Below are 26,775 nucleotides of genomic sequence, written 5' to 3'. Positions count from 1 at the left end.
AATCCTCACCGATGATGACGTAATCACTGACGCACCGTCGTCGACCATGAGTCTCAGGGCTGGATCGGGTCATTTCCCATCAATCAGTTTTCTTATTCGTGAAAGCCAACTGGCGCTTCACCACACATTTTGCCCGAGGAGACGGACCGTGCTGGCGCTGCAACAGAGTCTTCAGTGCGAGATGTGGTGGCGGCTCTCAGACAGAAATGGGGGACTGCGTTTATGGCGGCGTCCGTTGTCTGGAGCATGTGGGCGAACGACATTATTCGGAATGGTGACCACTCTACATGGATTACCGACATAGCAGACCCGCCACCCCGCTACGTTGCCAACCTACTATCGCCAGCTGAATCGCGTTTAGAGGAGCACCTATCAGGTGTAGCTCAATCGACAAACTTGTAATTAGATTGTGTGAGAGCTTCTATTGCTGACTGCCAGCTACTGCGTCGCCTCCTGGTTTCTGCTGTACGCTTTGTTGACGAACAAGAGCAGCGCTTGGCGGCGCGTGAGGCCGTCATTGAAGGGGTCCTCCGCGACATGGTGCCTCCCTCACCAAGCCAGATAATCGACCCGCTGCCACGAATCGAGAACGTTAAAGACACAGAACATGCCGAGTGAAACGCGCTATTGTTTTGCGACTTTTGAGGTTTACGTTTACGCAAGAAGGATTATACGCTACGGTTGTTTGGGAAGCTTCGTTACGCCTCTTCAATCTCGGTAAATCCTAATTGATCTTGATTGGAGTCTTCTGCATTCACTTCTGGTTGCTTTGATCGCTCAATTGAAAACGGCCCGACAGGATCAAAGCATCCTTGGATCTTCCAGCCGCAGTGCTCAAAAACCTTACTCATATTGAATCGTTGATATCGGCGGAATGTCTGGATAACAAAGGGCATCAAGTCTCGCCCACTTGTCTCGAGGTAGTGACGTTGAAATGACCTCTTCACGTAGCCGAACAGGAATTCAATTGAATTGAAAAGGGGCAATATGCGGGTAAGAAAATTGCTACAATGCACACGCTTCGAAGGTAGTAGATGAAATCGGTGTGCCTGTGGATTGTAGCACCATCCTAAATCCAAACAGAATTACGACCAGGATATTTGCGTACTGGTCCACCAGGACAGTGAACAAAGTCTTGACAGCATTTCGTGAACTCCAAGCGATTGAAGGCGCCCTCCGTGCTGAGAATTCCATTCACGCCAATAAATGCCAAGATGGACACTCGCGGTTTTCGCTCAAAACCACCTCGAATAGCAACCTTCTTCCCACGAAGAGAACACCCGCGCTTGCGGATCATTCCTCGGTTGTCAAAGCTAACCTCATCCAGGAATACCAAGTTCTGGTGGCACCAATCAATGTGGCTTAGCTCCTCCACAAAGCGTAAAATATCTCGCTCCTTAATATGCATTGCGCGGCGCTCTAAAACTTTCCATGTGAGCCCAAACTCGTGAATTATTCTCCAGACAGAAGTCTCCGAGATGTCGACGGATTGTGCTTTCTTGAAGGCGTCTTGGGCTTCATCCAGGTACGCGAGAGGATGTTCATGAGAGTAATCGAACAGCCAGTGTCGTTGAGCATTCGTGAATTGGCTTTTAGAGGCGGGATTGGCGCGCAGGAAGGTTCCAGTATTATGATAGACATTCACCCAGTTGCGAATGGTCCGTTCCGACTTGTTGAAGAAATGCGCGAGGTGTTTCTTCGAGTGCCAAGCTTGTAGTACGTACGCGTACAAGCAATGGTACACCGTGTTGGCGTGGGCATGCTGCCGCGTAGCAGCCTCCTTCATGGTCTTTTGCGCACTGCGGTCACGTCAACTTCAACGTGTATCTAGTATCTCATTGGATTATAAAAATAATTTTCTTAATTTTGGCCTCTAACAACGCAGTGTCGATTCGCCGTTCGCTTCGCGCCTTTCTTCGAATCGCCCCGCTTCGGCAAATTTGGGCGGAATTGACAATACCTTAGTACTTAAAACTCGTGGTACACATGCTGATTTCGAGAGATCTGATTGGCCAATGGGCAAATATGTTTACTGGATGGCATTCAGACAAAAAAAAACATTAACATTTTAACGGCTTTTTTTCGTCTGAGTGGCATCCCAGCCAATCAGATCTCTCATGCTACCATGGATGCCATTCAGACGAAAACAACGCATTACATTTTTGATGGGTTTTTTTCGTCTGAATGGCATCCAACAGCATGTTTTATTTGGGTTATTCGAAACCCAACTCAAAATAGTCAAATTTTGGGTCGTCATAATATATGCTTGGATGGCAATCAGATCTCTCATGTTACATTTTTTTAACAAAAATAATTATGTTTAAACATATTTACTCAAGTATTTTATCTTTTTTAAAAATTATTGATTATGCTAAAAAGGACATCAATGCTAGCTGAAAATTAATTTCGAAATCGGGTACCTGAAAATTAATATTTTATTTCCGGTTTTTTTTTTTTTTCGTTTTGGAGCCCATAAAGCCATGGCCCGCAGCAGTAGCCCGTTGGCCTCGCGCTCCCGTTCGCGCTCCCGTTCGCGCTCCCGTTCGCGTTCCAGACGTCACCGCCGCCGACGAACGCGCAGTCCGTCTACTTCATCATCTGCCTCCTCTTCCTCACGTTCTCGCTCCCGTTCCAGCTCCCGCAGTGCGTCTCCGCCGCCACGCAAGAAATCTCGGCGTAAATCTCACGACGATGACGCAAAGACGCCACCCAGAGCGCGAGGTGACTTACCGGGCGACACCACGCCCCCGCGCCGCACAAAAGATGACACAGCTGACGTCACACCCCCGCGGCTTCCATTGAAGAAGGACGACAAGAAGGAGGACACTTCGGATACCAAGCCAGCTCGCAAGAGGACACTTCTGGTGGACGCTCGTGCCAGTGGACGCACTGGTGGCGTCTACATTCCACCCTTCAAGCTGGCGCAGCTGCAACAACAGCAAGAGAAGGACATCGGACCGTCCTCTGAGGAGATGCAGCGCCGCACATGGGACGCACTGCGTAAAAGTCTCAACGGACTCATCAACAAGGTCAATGTGGCCAATCTGAGCAACATTCTGCCCGAACTCTTCCAGGAAAACCTGGTACGAGCCCGTGGGTTGCTGGCCAGAGCCATAATGAAGGCGCAGTTAGCGTCTCCGGGCTTTACGCACATCTACGCGGCTCTGGTGGCCGTGATCAACACTAAAATGCCTGAGAACGGCGAGCTACTTGTTAAGAGAGTGGTTTTCCGCTTTCGCCGAGCCTTCAAGAGAGGAGACAAAGTGGTAGCCATCGCTCTCGTGAGGTTTATCGCCCATCTGGTGAACCAACAGGTCGTACACGAGCTACTGGCACTCGAGGTGTTGACGCTGCTACTGGCTAACCCCACTGACGACTCTGTGGAAGTTGCAGTGAATTTCACGAAGGAATGTGGACAGATCTTGGCCGAGTTGTGTCCCGAAGGACTACGCGCCATCTTTGAACGATTCCGAGGCATTCTGCACGAAGGAGAGATCGATAAGCGCGTGCAGTACACGATCGAAGGATTGTTCGCCATCCGCAAAGGTGGATTCGCAGACTACCCAGCTGTGCATGAGCAATTGGATCTGGTCGAGTCTGGAGACCAGATTACACACGAGTTAACGCTGGAGGACCCAATCGACTGCGAGGACAAGTTGGATGTGTTCCGCTTCGATCCGGACTATGAGAAGAACGAGAAGATGTGGGCGGAGATTAAGAAGGAGATTCTGGGCGAATCCGACTCGGACTCGGACTCTTCCAGTGGCAGCGACAACGACGACGGGGATGACGAGGATGAGGATGAACAACCAGTGCCTGCTGACAATAACATGGCTATTCAGGACTTTACAGAGCAGGATCTCGTGAATCTACGTCGCACAATCTACCTGACGATCATGTCCAGCATCACACACGAGGAGTGTGCACACAAGTTGATGAAGCTCAACATTCGCCCTGGTCAGGAGAAGGAGATCTGCTCGATGCTTATTGAATGTTGCAGTCAGGAACGGACCTATCTGCGCTACTATGGACTACTAAGCGAGCGGTTCTGTCTGATCAAGCGCGAGTATCAGGATGCGTTCGACGAGTGCTTTGCCGAGCAGTACTCGCTGATTCACCGTCTTGAGACCAACAAATTGCGTAACGTGGCGAAGCTATTTGCTCATCTGCTGTTCACAGACGCGCTGCCGTGGACAGTGTTCGAGTATATTCACTTGAACGAGGAGGAGACGACGTCATCCAGTCGTATTTTCATTAAGATTTTGTGTCAGGAGCTCTCGGAGCATCTCGGTATGAAGACACTGAAGGAGAGATTCCTGGATGAGATCATGCAGCCGACGTTTGCTGGTCTGTTTCCCAAGGACAACCCGCGCAACACTCGCTTTGCCATCAACTTCTTCACTTCGATCGGTCTTGGTGGACTCACGACAGACTTGCGCGAATATCTGAAGAACGCCCCGAAGATGATCATGGAACAGGCAAAGGCTGCGGCTGATAGTAGCGACAGCAGCGACTCGGATTCAGACTCGGACTCGAGTGATAGCAGCAGTAGCAGCGGCAGTTCTTCAGATTCGGACTCCGACTCGGATTCCGACTCGAGTGACAGCAGCAGCGACTCGTCCGATTCCGACTAAGCCGAAGAAAAAGTTGCAGTGCCAAGGAGGTGAGCTGTGCATAGAACGCCAAAATCTAATGAGAATGCACATCTAACACGCCTGAAAGTGAGTTGTCTTGCAGTTTTATATGTGCAGACTCCTAAAAATACTGCGTCGATTTCTCTGTGCCGGTGTTAATCACTCATCACCTTTTTTTTCCTGTAGTCTGTGTTTGCTACAATGAAGTTGCTGGCGTCTGGTGACACCACGAGGAGGCTGGCAGCTCCTCCCGAGTCAATTGGATGCCTCGCTTGTCATGGTCGTTTCTTTACGGCATCATTGCCCATTCACCAGAAGACTTGTTTCCAACGCAACGCTTTTGTGCTGGTTCCTTGTGAAAGATGCAAGTCATGTGTCCGGTACGTGAGTGTTAGGATGAGGCCAAGGACGTGATACTAAACCTACTTTTACTTGTCAGCGCTGGCGACTTTCATGCTCATGTTGCCTCATGCACGGGGAAGCCTTTGGCTGTCGACAAAAGCACAATTGGCTTTGGTGTCAAGCAGCGTTCTAATCGGACTCAAGTAGTCCCAATGGATTTGAATACTCCTGACCCGGACGGACGTGTACGATGCAAAGTCTGCGAGCGAACTTTCGCACAAGATCGGATCTCGAAGCACCAATCCGTTTGTCACGGCAAGCCTCGCTCGAAAGAAAATCACAAACCCAAGCAAAGATCTGTACTACCAGTCCGACAAGAACAAACCTCGACAATGGATTCAGTAAAACGAAATGTCGAGCGTCCTCTTCGCATTCAACGTGCTCCAGCACAACCTCGTGGAGTATCGTTTGGCTGTGTTCCTAACAGAAACAATAGAGTGGAGCTCAGAGACATCACACCCTGTCAATATCGCAGGTATCCGGGGGCACAGGCCATGCATGGTGGAGGCTGTGATACCTCGAACGCGAGCTCGGCCAGCAATCCGTTAGCTACAAATCCACTGATGACTATGAGGAGATAAGGGAGATGAATATGTTACGAAATGCACACTACTTACTGCTACTATGTACGATTATCTCGATCGCATCAAACAACCTCCATGAGCATCGCCACTCCTGCAAGTACCCACTTTGCCGGTGGAACTTTCGTCCTGAGTGGTGACATGAAAATCAACGTCGGTCCACGCTGTTGAGTCCTGTACACAGGACACTCAAACACGTTGCTGGCTCCTGCTTTGCCCCCACCTCCACTTCCTGGCCCACTCGACTGGTCTTTATTCCCTGTGTTCACGATAGCTCGACATGTGAGCACAGGCATCGACACATACATTTCTCGGGGTAAACTTGACTCCAGAACGCCATTACCGAAGTCCCAACGCGCACCTTCGAGGTACAGACCATGAATAAACTGGCCATCGCGAGCAGGAGCATCCACCGTATCAATCGTTCTCTTCGTCACGTCAGCTGTGATTCGTAGCGAGTCCAGCTCCACGTTGTGTTTGCGAGCGGCGGTCTGGAGCACGGAAGTGAGGAAAGCTTGAGGGTTGAAGAGTCCAGGCAACCACAAAACCAACGGCAGCTCAGGAGCTGACCCGATCCACTCCTGGAGCTGTGCAATTCGTTGCTGTAAATTGGCCAACCACGGCGCAAGTGACCGACGCGATGGACACGCTGCAGCCAACCAGTTATCCGGGACACGTTCGTAGTACAGGAACGTTTGCAGCTTCTCCATCGTCTCAGTGAGCGGGACGTCTCCACGGAATGCCAACTCCAATTCTGCCAACGAATCCGTCATGGTCTCGAGTAGATAGTTCATACGCTGGCACTCTTGAAGCAGCACAGTCTGGAACGGATCCATGTCATCAGCGTCGGGTGTCGCTACAGACGAGAAGAGTCTGCCTCCTTTACCTCGTCGCGAGGAGCCGTCACGTGAGCCTGAGTCGGAGGACCCTTTGAAGAAAAGCTCTTGGATATCAAACCGGAAGTCCCTGTAGTTCTCAAGAACGTCCTGCAGCACTCCCTCGGCTGCGAGTTGAACCGCGTCGCCAGTCTCTTTCGCACCAGACCCACCGGTGCCTTCGTCTTCGTCATCACTGTTGTCGCCATGAACGTCTTCTTCCTTTGTAGTTAGAAGCAGCATCGACTGCAGTAGAATCTGACCATTCTCAGTTCGAAATGCAACCTCGGCATTCGGATGCAGCCCAAAAGCAGTCGGCGTCTCATTCAGCAGCGACGTGTTCACATGTTCTAGAATGCGATCAAAGCCAGCAGACAGCTTCGGTGCCAAGAACTCGCGACGTTGCTGTCCACCACTCGGACCGTCTCCTCCATCGCCTCCTCCACCTCCTCCATCCTGTCCGCTGTTTCCACCACCGCTAGCTCCACTCGCATCGTCACCAAACGGAAGCATCGACAGCTCTTCCAATAGTTCGTCACGCAGGAAATACTGCAGATACGTAGCAGCCACGAGTCGATCCAGCTCGTTCACTATGTGGCCTCCATACATGATCTCACCGAACAGATACCGTAGATCCGGCCACGGTACACGTGCCGGAGCATTGTCCATGTAGTTTCGCAGTACTGTACTGCTGGCAAGTAAGTCGCTGGCAGCAAATGGGTACAGCATGTTGAATCCCTGCGGTCCAAACTTCTTGCGCTCCAGCATGAGCGAGTGGAAGTAGCAGAGAGCAAACAAAATACAACGTGTGCGAGGTTCCAGCTCGTCGACGATAGTCTTGGGGAAGCAGCAGAACGCACGCTTGACGTTGGCACGAAGTCCAGTCGGAGGCTCGTTGGTGAGCTTAATAGATCTCTCCAAGACGCCAATAGGGATGTTCGTGGACGGATCACTGGTGATGAACAAACGAAAGTTCGGATGCAACGTCCCGATGCCACTTCCTGTAGTTGCAGCTCCAGCCGGAGGCAACAGCGACAATGATCGACTTGTCCCCATGCGAGTGATATCCTTGCTACTCGACAGATTGCTACGAAGTGTAGCGTAGGAAGCCGTTTTACTCGCCTTGGCTAACTGCTCCAGCCACTTATCCAGTTCCAGCATCCACTTGGGCATCAAGTGAACGTTGTTGAGAATCACCCAGTGACCATTCTCCACCGACAAATGCAGCGTCTTCATGGCCACCTGCTCTTGACCTTGACCCAGCGCAATGTTGTGGTAGTCAACGCCCTTAATTCTCTCTTGGTCTTGCACTGCCAGTTTATCCACATCGGCCACAACATCCGAGCCTGGAGACAGGATGAAGTACATGGGCGTCCACGGAGAGCTCTCCTTGAACGCACTCTGTAAGATCGCAAAACTGTTGAGTTGGCTGTCACAATTGAGGAATTGACAACCGTTAGGGAGCGTCTGGACGATGAAGTTGCTCACTGCTTGCGTCAATCGATCAGGCCGCAGACACTTGACCACCAGCAGCTTCAAGAACGGCGCCGACTTGTCCAGTTCGCGCCAATCCAGTGGCAATTTCTCCAACTCGGGGCTAGTTGAGTTGTACCATTCACGGAAGCGCGGTTCAGACTCCTCAAAATCCGACACGAATCTCTCGAAAGGAGCCAACGTGATCAGAGCTTGCAACGACTGCCACTGTGACTCGTTCAGCCACGATATCGTGTTCTCTGGGCCCACAATCTTCGATCCTTGCAGTAAAAACCGCGCATATTGAGGTTCATAGCCACTGTTTGCGCCGATAACCCCACGACGAAGCAAAAGAAACATCAGTTGCGTCAGGAAGAGCAATTTATGCTCTTCGTAGAGACCTCTCGTCACCATTGAGAAGATGGTCCAGCGCAGTGCCTCCTTCAAAATCCCCACGCGATCACGAGCATTACCGCTGTGAGTATCGTCCGATGTTAAAGCTGGCGGAGCGACTCCATCCAAAGCCACGAAGAAGAAGGTCATGTACGACTCGAGCGAGTAGCGATACATGTGGTTCACCTTGCAGAGCTGACTCATCAAGAAGTACATCATGCTCGCTTCATTGGCCACAGGACGGTAGACCTCTCGAGCGAGGTTAATCTCTCTCTCGGCATCTTTGCCTTTCCTCAATGCGATCCCAACATCAATAGCTGTGAATTTCGTCTTCTCTAGGCCTTCGATCAGCGGGACATCAGACAAAATGTCGTCTGGAGCATTCGATAGACGCTCCAGCAAGTCGTTCTCGAGCTGTAATAGCTGGATCTGATAGCCGTTGAACTCTTGTTGGAGTTGGCGCTTCTGCGTCTCTAAGTCGGGTTGTTCCAGGTTCACCACATTAGCGAGAAGTTGGTCCTCCAACCCCTTCTCCGTGACACTGAAGTCGATGAGCGTGCAGTACGCTAAGATTTCCGGTCGGTAGTGAGGGTTTGGGAGCTTTGTGTGCAAGTACAAGCGAAAGCGAGGGTCCACTTCAATCTCCTCAGCTGCGAACTGGAGGAACCAGTTGCGCCCTTTCTTGTAGATCTGCCGCATGATGACAGGTTCCAAGGACGCGTCAATAGTCTCTCCAAGGTTCTCTAAGATGACGCTCTGTCCGCTTGTAATTGCAGTTTTCAACGTGGTTGTCCAGTTCTTCTGTGCAGGCTGAAGAATCACCAGAGATTGGCCAACAGATTCGTACTCGTCCTGATCTTCAGCTTTCTTGTGTCGGAAGTCGCGAGCTCGTAGCCAGATAATTCCTTGCAGTTGAGGATCCACAAGAAGCGGCCAGCGTTGACATGACGTGATGATGCATCCATTCTCGATGGAGATACGATCGGCTGGCAATCCTTCATTCATCCACTGAGCCACGTCACTGCTGTCACTGAGCACATCAAGCGGATCGACGCCCATACTTCCACTTGGAGCTGAGGATGCAGCCGTCGATGGTTCCATCAAGGAATCAGTATCGTTAGTTGATTCTCCATTATTAGCGTTCTCAGCTCCGTTCGAGCCACCACCCATGTCTGCTGGAGTTCCAAGCGTAATTGGGATCTCTCGAGTCACGATATCTGGTAACCAAGTATTTTTCCACAGCTGCGCTCGGAAGCTCGCGTTAAATGCGCCGATGTAACTCACAAATCCTGCCGCGAGCAGCGAATCACCGATAAGCGCGCTCTCACCAGCTCTCAGGGCGTCAATCTCGTGACTCCATCGCTCTTTCTCCGACGCGAGACCGTTGACGAGACGCTCAGCTAGAGACAAACGCTCTTGACACGCTTGCGCTTCAGCCTCGACTTTTGCCTTCTCGTTTGTAGCATCTCTGAACGATGCTTGCAGCGCGTTCAGATGAGCTTCGACTTCGGCCACCATCTTCTGTACTGATGCTAACTCACTATCCGCTTCAGCCTTGGTCTGACGAGCCTTTTCGAGTGTATCCATCAATGGTTTGACACGGACGAAGACCTGGTGGAACGAGATGATGTTGACGACCCACACGCACAAGTTTGCGGCAGCGACGGACTTGCTCTTCATCTTTTCGTAGTTGAAATTCGGGTCTTCTTGGATCAGCGGCTCCACACGCGCGACGACATCGAGAGGGATGTTCTCCTTGTCGTACTGCTCGAGAGATTGCTTGAAGACATCCACCTTCGCCATCATCTTCTTGGCGTTGTCCCAACTAAAGTTCTTGGTCTCTTTCTTGACCATCATGAGAACTGCTGCGGTTACTTTCTCCACACCAGCAGGAGGTTTGCCCATGGACTTTAGTTCGGTCAATGACGCCTTGTTGAGGCAATTCACAGCTTGCTGGGCAGCATCTAACGCTGGTTTGGCGATTGCAAGTTCAACAGACGCCTGTGCTTCAATTTGTGAAGCGATCTCGGCTGCCTGGGCTGCTTTAGCGCGCTCTTCATCGGCACGACGCTGCTTTACTTCGGCATCTCCACGCTGCTTCCCCATCTGCTCCAGTAAGAGATCTGTAGCCTTCTTTCGCTCTTCCACTTTCTTCATTGTCAGTTTCAGCTCATCTTGGAGTCCTGCAACGTCCTGTGAAGTCTTCTTCAGTGTCGCCAAACCCACTTCAAGACGCTTGATCTTAAGTGTTTGAGACGAACGCTTCGTTCCCAGAAGCGATCGGTAGAAGCGAATAAGCTCCAAGAAAGAGGTTGGAGTCACGTAGTTGTGACGTCCGTAGCTCTTCGCATACATCGTACAAGCCGTTGTCACCGACATGTGCAACTCGGCCATGTGATGACAGACATTCTCCTGGATCGCACGTGTGGACAGATCCACGTCTTGAAGGAAATTGAGCGACACATCCACTAGCGCTTCTTTCGACCACGGATGGAACCAGTTCATAGTACAGCAACTCATCAGAGACGGGAAGTTTCTGCATCGAATACGCAGATCGCCACCCACTGGTGAGAAGGCCAAGATGAGGTGCAGATTGCTTCGTACTCGGTCGTAGAAGAACTCTTGGAGCTGCTCCTTCGTGTCTGGAATCCCACGTGCCTTCGCTTCCATTCGTAAGGACCCCGCCATGGACTCCATCTCTTCACTAGAAAACAGATCCGCAATACATCCAGAGGTCAACGCATCGGTCAGTGGCACTAAGAAACGATTGTCAGTGATCTGAGAGTCTGTGAGTAGCAGCACGATCGGCTTCGCTGGTCGGACGCCTGCTTTGCGGTAGATATCCTTAAAGTCTTCTTTTAGTTCACTCATTCCGTACGAGGGAGAAGCACTCGTCGTCAGCGATACCAAATTGTAGCCACAGATAAACGCTGCTAAGCGTGAGAGAGACTGCTTTCCTGAGCCACCAACACCAATCAGAAGCGCATTTCCTCTCGGGTTTGCCAGGATGCGAACGATTCGAGTCACGTGCTCCAACGCTTGATCAAACAACACGAGACTCATGACTGGATGCGTCTCGTTGTACTCAGCCAGCTTCCGCTCCAAGCAAGCAGTGAGTTGAGCCTTGTCGATTACAGGGACGTAGCTGAGAGTGGGGGCCCCATACTCGCCGTCCATCGACATTGATGAAGCTCCCAGGAAATTTACACAGATGAGAGGTGCTGCAAAGATCTCTGCTTGGTCCTCTTCAAAGTTCTTCTTCGTCTGCTCCACAGCCATTTCGGCAAACCTCTGGATCTCACTGGGAGAACTCATACGGTCGCTGAAGACTCGGAAACACTCGTGAATCCAGAGACGACAGAACTGGAGCGAATTATTCAGATACGCTTCAGGTCTAGCCATGAAGAGGCCTTGAAACAACGAGCTCAACTCGCGCATACTAAACACGTAATGGAACTTGGTCGCAGTTGCGAGGAAGTTTGCTCGAACCTCCGTGTACAGATCAATCGTTGCAGTGATGATGGAAGGTGCGAGCTTCTTGATCTTGTCCGCAAAGCTCGTCAGATGCTGGTTCAGTAGCGCAGAGTAGATGGTCGTGAGGTCGTGCTTGGACGGCATGCTGATGCACAGTGTTGAGAAGTGACGGTGAAGACGAGGGTTAACAGTGAACGAGCCAGCCTTATGGTTCATGCAGGCAAGGAATTGGACGTCGTGGATCAGCTTCTTCGACGATAAATCGTGGCGGTCGTACCACGAGTTGTAGTCCATATACTGCCGCAAAAGTGCAAGAGCAGTTTGGGTCCCAAACTCTTCTACAAACGGCATGTTAAGATCGTCCAAGAAGTAGATGAGCTTGCGGTTGTACAGCGGTCCGTACACACGACCCGATCTTTTCTCCAGATACTGTTCCAGGCGAGATTGAAACTCGCGTGCGTCCATGTAGTGATGCATGCTCACATAGGCAAAGGTGGTGTCATCTTCCAGTCCTTTCATGTGCTCGTGAAGTAGTGACGACTTGCCTGATCCACTGCAACCCACTAGAATCGTCGGATTCCTCTTGCGCACCAGCAAGTCAATGATCGAGTGCACACGAGCAGATTCCAGGGTGGGGACAATAAGCGCATGGAATGGGACGTCCCCTACAGGCGTAAGCGACGGGATCTTGTCGCCCCAGTAGATCAGCTCATTACGTGTGATATCATAGTAATAATCGAAGAGATTCGCGTTACCACTCGCCAGCATCGCCGCACTATTGGCATCAGCGCTGCCTGAAGTTGATCCGGCGTTAGTTGAACTGGAGGCAAACTTGTACTTAGCGACGACCTTGAAATGCGTAGAGAACGCAGCACGATCATCCGGTCCCTTGTCGGTGGCTAAAGCGCCTCCAAACGCCCACAATCCACAGTAGATAAACGCATTCTCCAGAACCTCAGGGGTTTTCTCGTGCTCACCAACCGAGCTCAGCAATCCGTCCAAGAGACGACAAAGCATTTCCACGAGGGCAACGGGAACTATTGGCACGATCGTCTCTGCTTTTGTCTCATCCAGCGCGGAGAACATGCCATCCATGTATTTCTTGAAGAGGCCAGGAAGGATTCCTGCCTCGGCACTACTTTCACGCTGCTGCAACCAGGACTCCACAACTGGGTACCATCCAATGTGCCCTTCATCCACGTAAATGATTCCTGCGCGCGATACCGTGGCCGGTGTTGCGTTCACTAGCGACGAGATTTCAAACACCAATCTCATCGACTTTGTCAACGGGATACGCTCGTTCGACACCAGCGTGAGGACCTTGTTGTCGTCCATCACAGTGTTCATGCTTTCGATCCACACTGCGTCGATGTCGCCGTCCAGTACGACCCACTTGTACGTCTGTGATTCGCTAAATGGTGGCACGTTCTTCGACATGTTGCGCATGATAGACGACAGCACGCCGTCTTTCCAGTCGTTGTCAAGGGTCATGTATCCGTACAGTTCGTCGGCCGTAATGGCCTTCGGGTTGACACTCTCACACACAGTCAAGTGCTTTGCCAAGGCATTTCCTTCCTCATCAGCGTTATGGCACGCAGCCAGTGTGTTCCAGATCGTGCTTTTGCCGCATCCAGCAGGTCCAATAAGCATCACACTGTGTCGCACCTTCAGTACTTCTTCATACTCCATCATCTTCTTCAGGAACCCTTCTTCTGGTTGAAGCTTCTTCTGCGCACACACACGAGCACATTTTGACTGCAGAGAGTCGTTCTTGAGATGTGGAAGTTCTTCTTTCGGGAACAGGTCTCGCAATAAACCCATGAAGACCGGATAGTCTGGAGGGAGGATTCTCGGTGTGTTAAAGTCGCGCAGCACTTGCATCAGTACAGTCTCTTCAGACAGTGTGGAGTGTGCACGACGCAGGCTACCAGCGACGAGAAGAACCGACTTGACAGAGCGTAAGCCCCAGTCGTAGTGTTTCTGCTTGGAAAGCAACTCACTGCTCAGATCGTACAACGTCACAAACTTGACGGAAAGCATTCGAGCCTTCAGGAAGCCCTCGGCCATCAGCATGTTCTCGCAAATAGGCTGCAAGTCCGGTTTGATCATCGCACACGAACGGAACAGAGCCTTTAGGTTCTCTGGTAACTCTGCGCGACCAGCATATCCAGGATTCATCGTGATGAAGAATCCAACTGTCGGTTCCAACGCGATCGTTTTACCGAAAAACTCGCAATTACCGGCTCTTGGCATCGCTATGGGTTGCTGAGTGCTTCCTTCTCCTCCTGACGAACCAACATCTCCGCTGCCAGTTGACGCTCCCCGGTTCGTTGACGCAACCAGTAAGGTATTCGCATCTAGTACAGTCTTCACCTGGGTTGCCACCACCGACAGAACCTCCACTGAGATACGATTGAACTCGTCAAAGCAGCCCCAAGCTCCTGTTTGAGCTAATCCACGGAAAATGTTGGCCATCGTCAAGTAATTCATCTGGTCACTGCAATTGAAGACGTAGCACTGAAGGCCCATTCCACGAGCAAGGTCCTTAGTCGTCTCGGTTTTTCCTGTTCCGGCTGGACCCGCAGGCGCTCCGCCAAGACACAGTCGCAGCGCTGTGGTAAGAGTGACGTAGCAACGGTCAGTCAGAGGTGTGATCACCAAGCGTCCACAATTGCCTGTGTACTCGTAGCTGTAGAACGAGCGGAAGTCGCAAATCTTGATGTGAACTTCCTTCTTTAGGCCCGCACTGGTCAATACTGGCGTCGTGTAGTAGCGCAGTTGCGACTGCCATTGGAAATCCAGCGAGCTCGAGACTTTCTTCGTGATCAATGACTGCACCACATCACGCGCATGGACGTCAACAGTAATAAGAGTGATGATCTTCTGGCGGTTTAATGCTCCGAGCTGACCCTGCACAAGCTTGATCAGCTCCTCCAATCGCACTGTTGATACATCATAGTATTTCTTGATGGCATCTTCCGTTCCATTTTCAAACTCCTCCAATGCCATTTCAACCTCCTCCGTCCAGACGATCTGACTTCCCAGCAGAGCAACTTGCGCCGGGTAATCGAAGACCCACGTGTGGCGAGCACAGTCAACTCCCCACAGGGCACTGCTTTCAACTGCCTCGAAAATCTTCTGCCGCAAAGTATCTTGCATCACGAACACCAGGTCATTGAACCAGTTTTCCACTGTTCCATGGATCAAATGCGAGTCCGGGAACTGCACCACTTCGCCTTCCTTCGAGATCATCGCCATCGCCAAGAATCGCTCTTCCAATGAGGCTGATGACGGCGTCGAAGACATCTTTCGGCCCGACAAACTCCCTCCAGACGAGTTCTTAGACTCTAAAGCGGACTGAGCACTGATAAATTCAAACGACTCAATACCATCGAAGCAGTTGCCGAAGTGGGGCTGGATGCGAGGCGGATGGTTACCGTTTGACAGAATCTCGAGCAGCGACGCCGTGGAGACGAAGTAGAACCGCGGGAAGATGTCCTTCTTGCCGTCCAAATACTGATTAAGAGCCTTCTGACAGATCTCAAGCTCCACCTGCAGGTCACGAAGCACAGCTTCACGACCTTCGCGTTGACAGCAAGCAACCAGCACTGATGGAGACATCCGCGCGTCTGCGAAGAGATCCTTCATTGCCTCGTCAACATGCTCAAACCGCTGGTATTCTGACGGCAACTGTCGCTGAATATCGCCCGCTGAGCTTAGAAAAATGGATTCCAAACTGCACCATTGTCGTTGGAGAGTAATCCACAGCTTCAGGATCGTATCAACGTTGCCCAACCGCAACTGCCACTCAAACACTTTGTCTTTAAAGTAAGCAACAAACTTCCCCGTGGCGGCCATCGTTTGTAGCTGTAGTTGATGCTCTTCAAGGCACTCGATGATGACGTTCGGCATCTTCAGAATCATAATGTCACCCTCCATTGTCTCACCCGCTTCCGTCAAGGCATTCGTGCTTGACGTTGCATCGTTACCTTCAACTGAAATAGCAGGCTCACGCGCGTGGTCTCCACTGGACGAAGCCTTGCTTCCTGCCGTTTGATAAGGAACAAACTCGAGCTGGAATCCATTCCACGTTGTGTCAATAGACTGCAATTGCTGCTCGATCTTGAACTCCCTGGCTGCCACTTCCACGAGCTCATTGACTTCGTTGACAAAGCGAAAGAGCTCCAGCTTGAGCACTTCTTCGAATCGCAGTGAGCTTTTACCACCGCTGCTTATCTCACTCAGCCCACCAGCTCCAGATAGATCAAAGTGCTTCTTAGCTAACACCATCAGGTTCTTCCAGTGTCGGTCGCGCACGGCTGGAGAGTGTAAATGCTTGACAAGGGGCAAGATCACTGTCATTTGATGCAGCTTCTGTTCGAGGTAATCGTAGATAGACCATTCCTTCACACCGCGAGCGGATGCAAACAAAGCATGACGATGACGCTCAAGCTCATCGACTTCTTCCATTAGTGCATCAGCATCCAGATCGTTCCAGGGCAATGGTTGCCACTTGTTCACGTAAATCGAGTCCAGCAGCGCGACAAAGTCCCAGATGTGCTTGAGAGTGGTAAAATTGACACGTAGCGTTGACAGCACGTCGAACTTGCTGGACGCCAGCTCGAAAATATCTTCCAGCTCCATTAGTCTCGCAGCTTCCTGTTCGACTTGATACAGCTTTGCGTTGTATGCATCCAGCTGATCATACACATCCGCTATCGATCGACTGTCGGAGGGAGCATACAGCGGAGCTGTGACCTTGAATTCTTCTTTCATAGCAGCAAGACGTCGGTTGAACTCCGCCACTTCTTGTCGAATCGATTCCATCATCTGGTTCTGCAGTGGTTGGATCACTTCCTTCTTCTTGAACGTCTTGTTCACCATGTTTTCCCACCGGATCGGGGCTTGCTCTAAGAACGTCAACACATTTTCTTTGCCAACGTACGACATATCCAGTGCAATGCCATTTAGCTTCAGAAGCGCGACAAAATCCTTCAGCGGCACGAAGTTCACGAGCAAGTCTTCGCGCATCAGATGTCGAACGTCACGAATGTGCAACATGCACTGCATCAGCTTCTCCTTGTCGGCGTTCGCGGCGTCGATCTCGATGTCCAGACCAGCGTTTACCTTCTGCATGAAGGTCTCTATCCACACAAGCTGGTTGACAACTCGATCGTGCAAATACTGCGTGAATAAGTACACCCATTTCGTCACCCACGTCGACAACGCCTGCTTGATCGGGAGGGAATTCACACGCACGAAACCCACGTCTTTCACGTGTTTCGACTCGGAGATTTCGTTCTGAAGGCCAAGGAAGAAACTGATTTTCTCTTGAAAGCGCTCGAGATTGAGGAGCTGGGCAGGCAACGGAGGAGGTATAGCCATCGCAGAGCCAGCAGAAATTATCGATTTCGGAGCACTTTTCTCAGTCACAGCAACAGATTTCGATGGTGGAGGTGCAGCTGAGGGCAAGTTGTCTGCGTACACAATTTTGCCACGAGAGCCCTGGTCATCTGTGTACGGATAGGGAGACCACGCTGTACAGAGGAAAGTCTGGAACATTTGCGGCAAGTCGGTCGTCCATAGATACTCGTACTTGGTGAGCGCATAACGGAATGCAGCGCAAGCCTTCTGGTTCTGGTCAAGGAATGACGATATATCTGCAATAAGCAGCTGGATCTGCATGTTCTCTCGCATCTCTTTCAAATAGGATCCCTCGGAGCTGTCCAACCGCTTGAATACTGTCGAGGAATGAAGAATCGCTTCCATTCGACGCATGATAAGATCTTCCACGCCGCTTTTCGCCGCTGTGCTTTGGATGGTTGGAAAATACACGATATCTTTGCCGTACAAATCCAACTCAACTTCGAGTAAGGCTGGAATGTCCTCACTCTCGATACGCTTGGGGTCTAGCTGCTCTCTCAACTGCCCAAGCGATTGAAGAATCACTCGAGCGAGCCCGTCCTCAACGATCCCGCTGACGTAGTCGACATACGCTCTCCAGTCGGGGCTTCCTTGAGCCACACGCAAGTGCTTCAGCGTATCCTTAAGCAGACGATGGATCTCATTGCCACCTTCCTTGATCACATGGTACTTTTGTTGACACAAAGCCTTCTGAAGCTCCTCGAATTCTTCGACTGACAATGCTTTGCTCTTCCGCTCAAACAGCAGCGGCGGCGAATTCCATATATCCAACAACTCAGCGACACGGTTTTGGTGCGTCTTCAGCTGACTCAACAGGGTGTTGGCCTCATTTACCACCGTCATGGACTCTTTCAGGAACACATCGATACCGTGAGACTTCCAGTTTAAGGCTTTAATGCCTTTATTTAACACTTGATCCATTCGCTCCAGATAGCCCTTGACAAGAGGTTTTTCAACTGGTAACAGTGTCAAGTGGATAGTGTTATACATATCGACGATTAGCTCCAAGTTTCCAGTCTGGCGTCGGAATACTTCAGCACGTTTGTAGATCTCCAACGCATCCTCTGGGATATCCAACCCAAGCAACAGGAAGTATTTAACTTCGCGCAGCAACTGCACTAAAGCAGCATCGAAGTTTACGAACAGTAACCCTGCATTGGATTGGGATGCCCCTGGTTGTTGCTGTTCTTTAACGACCGAGCTCGTAGATGTATCAATACTGGTAGATCCTGGAGCAGGTTCGCGTCTGATAAGTGGAAGCTTGAGTTTGGCCTTTGAAGAAGTCTCGATTGAAATCCCCCACTGCTTAACGTTCTGAACCTCGTACTCCTGCAGCATTGCCATCACATTCGTGTACAACTTCATGGCTTCTTTTGAATCCTCACGCTCAAGCACAATCCTTGGGGAAATCTGCTTCAGCTTCTCCATAGGGAATTTAATACGCTCACCAAGTCCCCGACACCACGTAACAGCACCAGCAAATGGCGGGAGGTTGGGAGATATCGGCGGATGGTCTCGATTCTCGATGAATATCTGCTGCACCACATGCAGGTCGCTCGCATACGACGCGATAAGCGACGTATGCTTCCGTTCTAGCTCGTTCTTGATAATCTGTCGGTCGAGCAGATCTTCGAAGCAGTCCAAGCATTTAAAGCGTCCCACAATAGTCTTGGCATCGTCGAAAGCCTGGTTGATCACAGAAGCTAGACGTCGCTCCAACTCCTTGTTCTTCGAGCGAAAGGCGTAAAAATCGTCTTCAAAGTGCTTGGCATCGAGATCCATTAGGTCGTACTGGACGTTCTTCATCTGTGCCAACGTTTCTTGAAAATCCGCGTAGATTTGGTGCACACTAGTCGTGAGTGTTTTACCCTTCGTGCCTCCGATCTCCATCTGGGCAAGTTTCTGGAACTGGTAAATAGTCTGCGTCAACTCCAAAACATCGTGACATCGCTCGAGAAAAGCATCAAGACGAATAAACAAGGCGTTGTTCTGAATTCGCCACGGATTGCCTGGCACCTCGGTAACAGATTTCGCCTTGTAGTCAAAGTAGACGCTTTTGAAGTGAGCGCACACCTGCAAAGACACTTGCAGCATGCTGTTTGCCTGCTCCAGCTCGCCTTGATCGAACAGCTCGAATAGTTTCTCGCCGTTCAAGTGCATCATCGCCTTCCTGATAATTTCGTTGCAGATCTGTCGAATCAACACAACCAGTCGCGCCGGAGTGTTGTAGAACCGACTCGACTTCCAGATCAGTAGAATGGAGTGGCAGATTGGCCGAAAGAGATCTCGGATTTCTGGCAGGCTTTGTGCACTCGCCAACTGCTCGAACCACTTAGCCAATGGCCACAGATAGTGCTTGTTATCATTGGCTTCGGCTCTGGCAAGGAAAACCTCCTTGCACAGCTTTGCAAACGGGATATTGTAAGTGCTCTTGGACGCGTCCAGATACTGCAACACTTTGCGAATACTGTCGGACTGCAACTGGGCGAAAATCGAGTTGAGGTTCTTTGCCTTTGCTGCCCAAAAGTGCAGCTCTTCCATGGGGCCTTGGTGGGCATGGTCCCGCTGGTTCAACAGCGCTTCGGGGTCTTGTTTGAGGATGTTCTTGATCTGCTTGGTCCAGGTAATCAGACTCCCCTCCAAGCTATGCACTTGGTCCTTCCCAAGTCCACTGATAGTGTTGAAATCTTGACCCTTGGAGAACGAGCTTGACGCGTCTCCATTGGGCGACGACTTGGCCGCACTCTCCATGACTGCCTGATCCCACGGAAGTGGGAGACACGTAGCGCCTTTTGTCTGTCCCAGAGTGATCTGTAGGCTAGAGAAGAAGCCATGGACATTGTTAATGATGGACGTTGTGACCATCTCGGGCCACATCTGCTGGTTGCGCTGGTTCCCAATAAGCGGGATGAACACGTCGCGCAGCATCACAGCCAGCGACTCGAGAGCGTTTTTCTCCAAGGTACCGGACATGATTTCTTCATGGAACTTGGTCGCGCTTATGGGTCCTTTGACAGTCTTGAGCAGGTACAAGACCGTGACTGGAGATCGGTTCTTGCTCTTGGAGGCGTCTCCAAAGAGATGCGCTGGAGGTGTTGAATAAGTGTCCACGATGCCACTAGATTCGTCTCCATGGTCTGTGAACAGCAACAGTCGCGCGTCGGGAACGTGCAGGAAGTCGAAGAGTCTCGAGGCCACGGCGTCTGTCGCGAACTTGCGGTTCAGTGAATCGATCTTAACACCAGGAAACGTGCGCACCACGTGACGACGGATGAACTCGAGCCTCGCGTCGTCCGGAGGCGCGCTGGGCTCCCGCTCGGACGTCAGCGTCGTGGTCGAGTTGGCCCACACCCTGTCCGTCTCCATGACGCAGCTTAAATAAGAGCAAAAGATCGCAGCGCCGCTTTGGCTCGCCGCTTATCAATAAAGACAGACCCAATGGACACCTCGAAACGCATGAACGTCCATGGATAGACGGCTAGGGGTCATCTACCGTCTCGGAGGACACCCATACGCACCATCTCGGAATGCAGAATGCATCTTCTGGTTTTATACACTGACTGTGCTAAATTTGAAAAACTCGATTTAACACACTGATAAAAATGTTTAACCCATCCCAAAAAGTGGGTTTTGAAAAATATGTGTTCATCCAGTTGTGGGTGAATTGACAGAATTTATTGGTCGTAAGCTAGTTTTTGTAAAACGACCAATAAATTCTGTCAAGAGTCAGGGTTGGGTTTTAGGAATGCCCTAAAACCCAAGGAATTTTTCAGCAAGGGACAATTTAAACCATTGTGGGTGGTGTTAAAAAGCCTGCTCGCATTCTACTGGCCCGCAGCGTTTGGCTCCCTCACTTCATTCAGTACCAAGATCACGATGGCCAAGGCGGTGTGCACTCTTTACGGCGACGACGCGACCGTGTATGGCTCGCTGGTGATCACGCAGGCTCACGAGGACGCCAAGAGCGTCATCACGGGCGAGCTCAAGAATCTTTCGCCCGGCAAGCACGCCCTGCACGTGAACGTTTTCGGCGACGTCTCGCAGCCGGCTGGCGCTGCGCTTGGCGGCGTGTTTAACCCTTTCGGCAAGAACCACGGTGCCCCTGAGGACGCTGAGCGTCGCGTTGGATCGCTGGGCAACGTGGAAGTGGGTGAGGACGGCAGCGTCAAGGTGCACGTGGAGGACAAGCTGGTGAAGCTTATCGGCCCCCACTCGATCATCGGCCGCAGCATTGTGGTGCACGACGGCGAGGACGACTTGGGCAAGGGCGGCCACGAGCTGTCGCTGCAGAACGGCAACGCTGGCGCCATCAAGGCGTACGGCGTCGTGGGCATTTCCAGCTAAACGAAGCAAGAAGAGCAGGGCGTCGTGGGGTTATTAAATAGGTAACACGGCAGAATGCAGACACCTTTTTCGCTTCTATATGACGTTGTTGCTGTGGGCATGGGAGAAAGGGAGAATGCAGAAGCTATTGTCTTTCTTCTCGTCTTCATTCGTTCGAGTCTAGTGCTTCCTGTCTTGTTCGTACGCTACTGACCATCTACGCAAGAGCTAGAGATTTGACCGCCGGACTCAAGCCGTGATGCTACTGCGCTTGCTCTCGTAGATCTTCTTGGATGTCTTTTCAGAAACAGGGGACGGCGGCGCACCATCGGACGCAGTGGACTGGTTGTCTCCCTTGCGGCTCTTGCTCTTCTTCTTCTTACGCTGTAGAGCCTCCACAACAAGCTCCAGTTTGCGCAAGTCATGCGCCTTCTGGTTGGCCTCCAGCTTCGTTCGCGCCAGCTCCTCCTCCATGTCCTGGAAGCGCTGGCCACGTTCACTCTCCTGGTAGTTGTGTACGTCCGTCAGTCGCTGCTCAAGTCGCTGCTTCTCGCTTGTGAGCTCCTTCATCTGTTTGCGAAGCCGATCTGTCTCCGTCGACGCTTTGAGTAGCTCTCCCTTGTTCTCCTCCTTGAGTCGCGCCACCTCGTCCAACGGCACAAAGTCTTTGAGATCCATCACGACCGGAGGCGGGGCTTGTCTCGCCTCTTCCTCCGCCTTGGCGCGTGCTTCCGCTTCAGCTTGACGACGCGCATCGACCAGCACCTGCTCCATCCTCGGCACTTCACCCAGCAGTAGCGCCTGGAACCGCTCGGCATACGACAACTTAGTCGCGGCCGACAGGTCATCTGTGACTGATTCGTTGTTGTTGTTATTGTCTGCCTCGAGAGCCAAGATGCCCGGTTTGTTGTCGTGGGCTGCTGGTTGTTGCTCCGCTAACATCAAGATGCTGACCACCGCGTCGATAACGCGCTTGCCCATGGCGTCGTCCACGTGCTGCACGAATGGATGGCCGAGCCTCATGTACTGGTTGAACAGGATGCGCACCAGAGCGACAAGACCCGAGCGAGAGGCCAAGCTCTCCGTCATGTCTGCCAGGTAGCGCGTCACCCTCGACGCGTGCTTGACACTCAAATACGACTGCACGAGTTGCTGGCCAGCGTAGGCCGCGAAAGTCTGCAGTAGATGCAGCTCCAAGTCCGACTGATCGGCACTGGTCACCATCAAGTCCTGCGGCTCGGCTGTCATCGCCACTAGCGCCGTGGAGCCGCCGCGAGACGACGGAGGCGGCGGCACTTCATCGGTCGGCAGCGTCATCATGTTCGCTCTTATTTTTCTCGACTATGAAATCCCTGCGTCCGGGACACGACGGAGAGACACGAAGCAGATACGGGGCCTGGCCAATAGAGGAATGGTCGATAACTTATCCTTATCGGATCCCAAATGGACGTGTGCGTCTCTTCCGGTGGATTAGGGCGAGTCGAGGTGAAAGGGTGCGTCGATGCTGTCACGGGACGTTGGGATCAGATTCGGTGGCTGCATTGTCCGTTTAGTTAGTCTCGTCTCATGTCCAAGTTGAAGTGTGCTGATCTTTAGGCTTTGGCTCCAAGCTGTAGCAATGCGACTTGGCGTTGTTAGCACGAGAATGATCGATAGCAGCACGATGTGATCGAGAGCTCGAAGGTGAAACGTATTGCCAAGTCCAGTCGGGAAGCAAAAATACATCGCTGCAAATAGCGGGCACGATCTCACTCCGTGTGTCAACAACGCCTTGATCGCTGCCAGATATTCTAGCCCACCTCCATAGAAAGCATGCATCATCGCACGCTGCCGAGGTCCCATTCTTCATCGAAAAGGGTGGCGCTGATAACAGTCGCTACGACGAGAAACGAACACCTCCTTTCCGCCGTCCCCGCCGACTTCATTCCCTAACGACCCAAGCTCCGCACAAACCCAACAATCACAACACAAGATGTTCAAGTCGTTTCTGCTCGCAATCATCTTGACGGCAGCTACGACCATCCCGATCAATGCTGTCACCTGCCCGGATGGCGAGAACCAGATGAGTGTTGAGGGTGTCGAAGGTATCTTCTGCGTGGCCGGTGATCCGTGCATCGCCACCTTCAGCACTGGCGCCTGCCCTGCAGCTCAAGAAGGTCTCCCCTATGGATCTTACTGCGGCGTTGTCGCGTCCGGCGTCTACGGCTGCAAAACCTACACCAGCGCCGCGACGGAGATTCCCACACCCGATGTCACTACCGAAGCTCCCACTCCTGAGCCCACGACTGAGGAGCCTACGACGGAAGAGCCTACGACGGAAGAGCCTACGACTGAGGAGCCCACGACCGAGGAGCCCTTAACTGATGAACCCACGACTGAGCCAACGAAGACTGCTCCTGTTCCGATCACCCCGTACAGCAACTGCACAACGGAGGGTACTGAAGTGAGCGTGCAGGGTCTGGAGGGTGCCTACTGCGTTAATGAGCCGGTCTGCGTGGAGCAGGTTTCCACGGGAAACTGTCCCGCTCCTCAGGACCGACTGCAGTTCGGTTCGTTCTGTGACCTGCTCCCGACGGGTGCCTACGGCTGCAGGCCGTACACGGCAGACAACGTGCCGACCACCGTGACGTACGAGGCCCCATTGGACTGCTCTAACAACCCTGCTGGCGACACCCCTGTCAGTATCGTGAGTTCCAACGAGGACTTCTGTGCTCCTAAGCCGGTATGCTCAGGAACCATCTTTGGCAACTGCCCCAAGATGCAGGACGGACTGGCGCAGGACTCTGAGTGTATGGTCGTTGATACGGGCGTGTACGGCTGCGTGTTCATGGCCAGCACCTAAGTGACAAGGTAGGTCGAACGAAGGAAAACTTTAAATGAATGAAATGCAACGCTCGTATGCTTCGGTTTATCGTGTGAAACCTATCGCTACCGCATCCTTCCAAGCACGATTTTCTTCACGCTCAAAAGATCGAACTCTCACATCTTGACGGCCCACGTGGACTTGCACACTGGGCACTTGCAGGTTGTGCAAGGGCACTTTCCGCCGGACGGACAGTCACACGCAGTACAGCTTCCTCCATCGTCTTTTTTATCATGACACTTGGAGCACTTGCACTTGCCAGCAGGGCACTCACATCCCGGACATTCTCCAGCTGTAGCACGCTGGGCAGCGGCAATGCACGAGCCACCACACACAACGGTCGCCGACGTGGCCGACTTGATCGGAGGCTCGATTTCCTTCGCAGCGCCAGTCTTGCTAGCGCAAACTTGACACTGGCAGTTCTCGCACGAACATTTGTCCGCCAGCGATCCGCAACTCTTGCACGACCCGTGGCTTTGGTGCTTCCCCGCCTTATCTTTTACACTCTCCGCAGCATGTCCGCTCGTCTGGGCCTCAGACTTGTCATCTTGGTGGTCTGCAGCCGGCAGGTGCGTGTCTGGTCGGCCACGCACTGGAGCACCCAGCCCAGGCGGATCTTCCTTCAGGTTGTGCTTGACATTGGTCATTGTTCCGATCGCCATCTTTTTGAAAAGTGAGCTCTCGCCACTTGGCAGACTTGTGGTCTTGGGTGGCGATCGTATTCTTCGTCCCGGTTCGCAGACGTCGCTCCCATATGCGACGATGGCGAGCTCTTTCGTCTTTGGGCGATTTAACAGTGTAAGTTACAACGAGGATCAAAGCAAACACCTTTCAAAGAACTCCTTTGATTTTTTCACTGTTGGCAGCCAAACTGCAACTCCCTTCACATGCAAAACTAAATTCTGCTTGGTGACATGATTCTCGGTTGCTTTGCTACTTTTGCTGCGTCTTCCAACGCTAGTCCACTCCTACTACTTCTGTGTCCCATGTTCCTCTTGGACGCGTCGATATCCACTCATAGATGTTCTTGTTTCTCCTTTTCAGCGTCTCGCCACCTACAAACCACTGACGGATCTTCAGCCATAATAGGCGTAATTTAGTGCAGCAAGCCGCACTTGCACTGGCCGCTGGGGCTACCACACTCAATGCACTGACCATGCTGCACACCGCCACTACTAGCGCTGGTCGCATGCTTACTCGGGTGCTCGCTGGACGCACTCGTCTCTGTCGACGGCATCTTCTTGCTAGCCTGCTCCTTGGCAGCGCACACAACACAGTTGCATCCTTGGCACGAACACTTGTCCGGAGGACAACCACAGCCACGACAGGCCTCGCGCTTGCAGCTGCACGAACTGCACTTACAATCTTCACACGAGCAGTTTTCCGCCGATGACGTGCAACTCGCACAGTCTCCACGGTGATTGCAGCACACTCGACACTTGCAGTCCTTGCACGTGCACTCTTTTGCCGACGAGCCGCAGGTCGAACACACGTCGTGCTTGGCATATTCTTGCTTCGCAGGTTTCTCGGACTTGTGTTTGCCACCGCCACGACTCATAAAGTGTCCCAGCTTCTTCGCTGACAAGCAGCGCTTCAAATGCGCCATCTCCAAAGCCGATTGGGCCCAGGCCACGCCGTGGTTGCACTTCTGGTCTTCGCCAGCCCCGCACGAGCGCTTCTCCGCACACGTGTAGGCTTGTGACTCGCTATCGCAGCATAGAACGCCGTAAATGACTGGCGTATCGAACGTCACGTTCAGCTTCATGATCCCGTTGGCCACAGCGTGACTCATGGTCTCGCACGTGTGCGTAGCGTCGTTCACTAGGCAACCGATGCAGATCACAGCGTCCGGACGGTGGCTTGCATCCTTGCAGTGGACCAGCCGAGCAGCAGCAAATGGCAGTTCAAAAGCCCCGGCCACCTCCACGACGTGCAGATCTTCCTCGGCCACACCCTTGGCCAGCAACTCGTCCGAACACGCGTCCACCAGCGACTGGATCACCTTCTCGTACCATCGGGCCGCTACGATCGTGACTCGTAGGCCACTGCCATCAAGTTTGCTCGATTCAGCGGTACCGGGCTGCTCAATGAGCACAGGACTGTGCGTCGCTTCCGACTTGCCTTCTTCATGACCGTGTGAAGCACCTACCGGGTGCTCCTCCTTAGTTGAAATCTTCATCTTCGACGTCGTCGTCTCAACTCCAGGGGCCATTGTTATCGTTGTCACCAGTGAGCTGCAAATTCAAGACTGACCACAAGTAGTGATCCCTTCCTCTCCAGCTTCAACATGCTATAGTGCGACGCGGACTTCAAGTAAATAGTTAGTTAGTATA

General features: G+C 52.1%; 8 protein-coding genes across 10 annotated transcripts; 4 read left to right on the top strand and 4 right to left on the bottom strand.

The window, feature by feature from the left end:
- Positions 1–222: 222 nt before the first annotated feature.
- Positions 223–618, top strand: PPTG_06918 (hypothetical protein; the record flags this gene model as incomplete). The annotated part of the gene is made up of 2 exons (XM_008900966.1): positions 223–376; positions 407–618. The coding sequence occupies 2 exons, from the start codon at positions 223–225 to the stop codon at positions 616–618; spliced, it is 366 nt and encodes a 121-aa protein (XP_008899214.1).
- Positions 619–2,459: 1,841 nt separating this feature from the next.
- On the top strand, positions 2,460–5,657 carry PPTG_06917 (hypothetical protein). Of its 3 annotated transcripts, none has more exons than XM_008900964.1 (3): positions 2,460–4,721; positions 4,821–5,014; positions 5,074–5,657. In XM_008900964.1, the coding sequence occupies exon 1, from the start codon at positions 2,481–2,483 to the stop codon at positions 4,632–4,634; it is 2,154 nt and encodes a 717-aa protein (XP_008899212.1). In that variant the 5' UTR covers positions 2,460–2,480; the 3' UTR covers positions 4,635–4,721; positions 4,821–5,014; positions 5,074–5,657. The 3 variants fall into 3 exon arrangements, with proteins under 3 accessions (XP_008899212.1, XP_008899211.1, XP_008899213.1); XM_008900965.1 differs by having other exon boundaries at positions 2,481–4,663; positions 4,723–5,014; positions 5,074–5,646; XM_008900963.1 differs by having other exon boundaries at positions 2,460–5,014; positions 5,074–5,646.
- Positions 5,319–20,828, bottom strand: PPTG_06916 (hypothetical protein). The gene has a single exon (XM_008900962.1). It carries the CDS (start codon positions 20,620–20,622, stop codon positions 5,683–5,685), a length of 14,940 nt encoding a protein of 4,979 aa, XP_008899210.1. The 5' UTR covers positions 20,623–20,828; the 3' UTR covers positions 5,319–5,682.
- Positions 20,829–21,054: 226 nt separating this feature from the next.
- On the top strand, positions 21,055–21,963 carry PPTG_06915 (hypothetical protein). Its single transcript, XM_008900961.1, has one exon. The coding sequence runs from the start codon at positions 21,133–21,135 to the stop codon at positions 21,598–21,600; it is 468 nt and encodes a 155-aa protein (XP_008899209.1). The 5' UTR covers positions 21,055–21,132; the 3' UTR covers positions 21,601–21,963.
- Positions 21,488–23,144, bottom strand: PPTG_06914 (hypothetical protein). The gene has a single exon (XM_008900960.1). The coding sequence runs from the start codon at positions 22,897–22,899 to the stop codon at positions 21,829–21,831; it is 1,071 nt and encodes a 356-aa protein (XP_008899208.1). The 5' UTR covers positions 22,900–23,144; the 3' UTR covers positions 21,488–21,828.
- Positions 23,145–23,551: 407 nt separating this feature from the next.
- Positions 23,552–24,495, top strand: PPTG_06913 (hypothetical protein; the record flags this gene model as incomplete). The annotated part of the gene is made up of 1 exon (XM_008900959.1): positions 23,552–24,495. The coding sequence occupies one exon, from the start codon at positions 23,552–23,554 to the stop codon at positions 24,419–24,421; it is 870 nt and encodes a 289-aa protein (XP_008899207.1). The 3' UTR covers positions 24,422–24,495.
- A 178-nt stretch (positions 24,496–24,673) lies between these two features.
- Positions 24,674–25,089, bottom strand: PPTG_06912 (hypothetical protein; the record flags this gene model as incomplete). Its single annotated transcript, XM_008900958.1, has 2 exons — positions 24,674–24,681; positions 24,717–25,089. 2 exons carry the CDS (start codon positions 25,087–25,089, stop codon positions 24,674–24,676), a joined length of 381 nt encoding a protein of 126 aa, XP_008899206.1.
- Positions 25,090–25,538: 449 nt separating this feature from the next.
- Positions 25,539–26,654, bottom strand: PPTG_06911 (6,7-dimethyl-8-ribityllumazine synthase; the record flags this gene model as incomplete). The annotated part of the gene is made up of 1 exon (XM_008900957.1): positions 25,539–26,654. One exon carries the CDS (start codon positions 26,652–26,654, stop codon positions 25,539–25,541), a length of 1,116 nt encoding a protein of 371 aa, XP_008899205.1.
- Between the last annotated feature and the right edge of the window lie 121 nt (positions 26,655–26,775).

This window comes from Phytophthora parasitica (genome assembly GCF_000247585.1).
Source record: "Phytophthora parasitica INRA-310 unplaced genomic scaffold supercont2.10, whole genome shotgun sequence".
In the NCBI taxonomy this organism is placed as follows: domain Eukaryota; phylum Oomycota; class Peronosporomycetes; order Peronosporales; family Peronosporaceae; genus Phytophthora; species Phytophthora nicotianae.
The sequence above is the reverse complement of the archived record's forward strand: the minus strand, read 5'-3'. Positions and strand labels throughout refer to the sequence as shown.

Bases quoted from the DNA above. Each gene is read 5' to 3' on its own strand.
- PPTG_06914 (XM_008900960.1), bottom strand. From the start codon at position 22,899: ATGATGACGCTGCCGACCGATGAAGTGCCGCCGCCTCCGTCGTCTCGC.
- PPTG_06916 (XM_008900962.1), bottom strand. From the start codon at position 20,622: ATGGAGACGGACAGGGTGTGGGCCAACTCGACCACGACGCTGACGTCC.
- PPTG_06917 (XM_008900964.1), top strand. From the start codon at position 2,481: ATGGCCCGCAGCAGTAGCCCGTTGGCCTCGCGCTCCCGTTCGCGCTCC.
- PPTG_06915 (XM_008900961.1), top strand. From the start codon at position 21,133: ATGGCCAAGGCGGTGTGCACTCTTTACGGCGACGACGCGACCGTGTAT.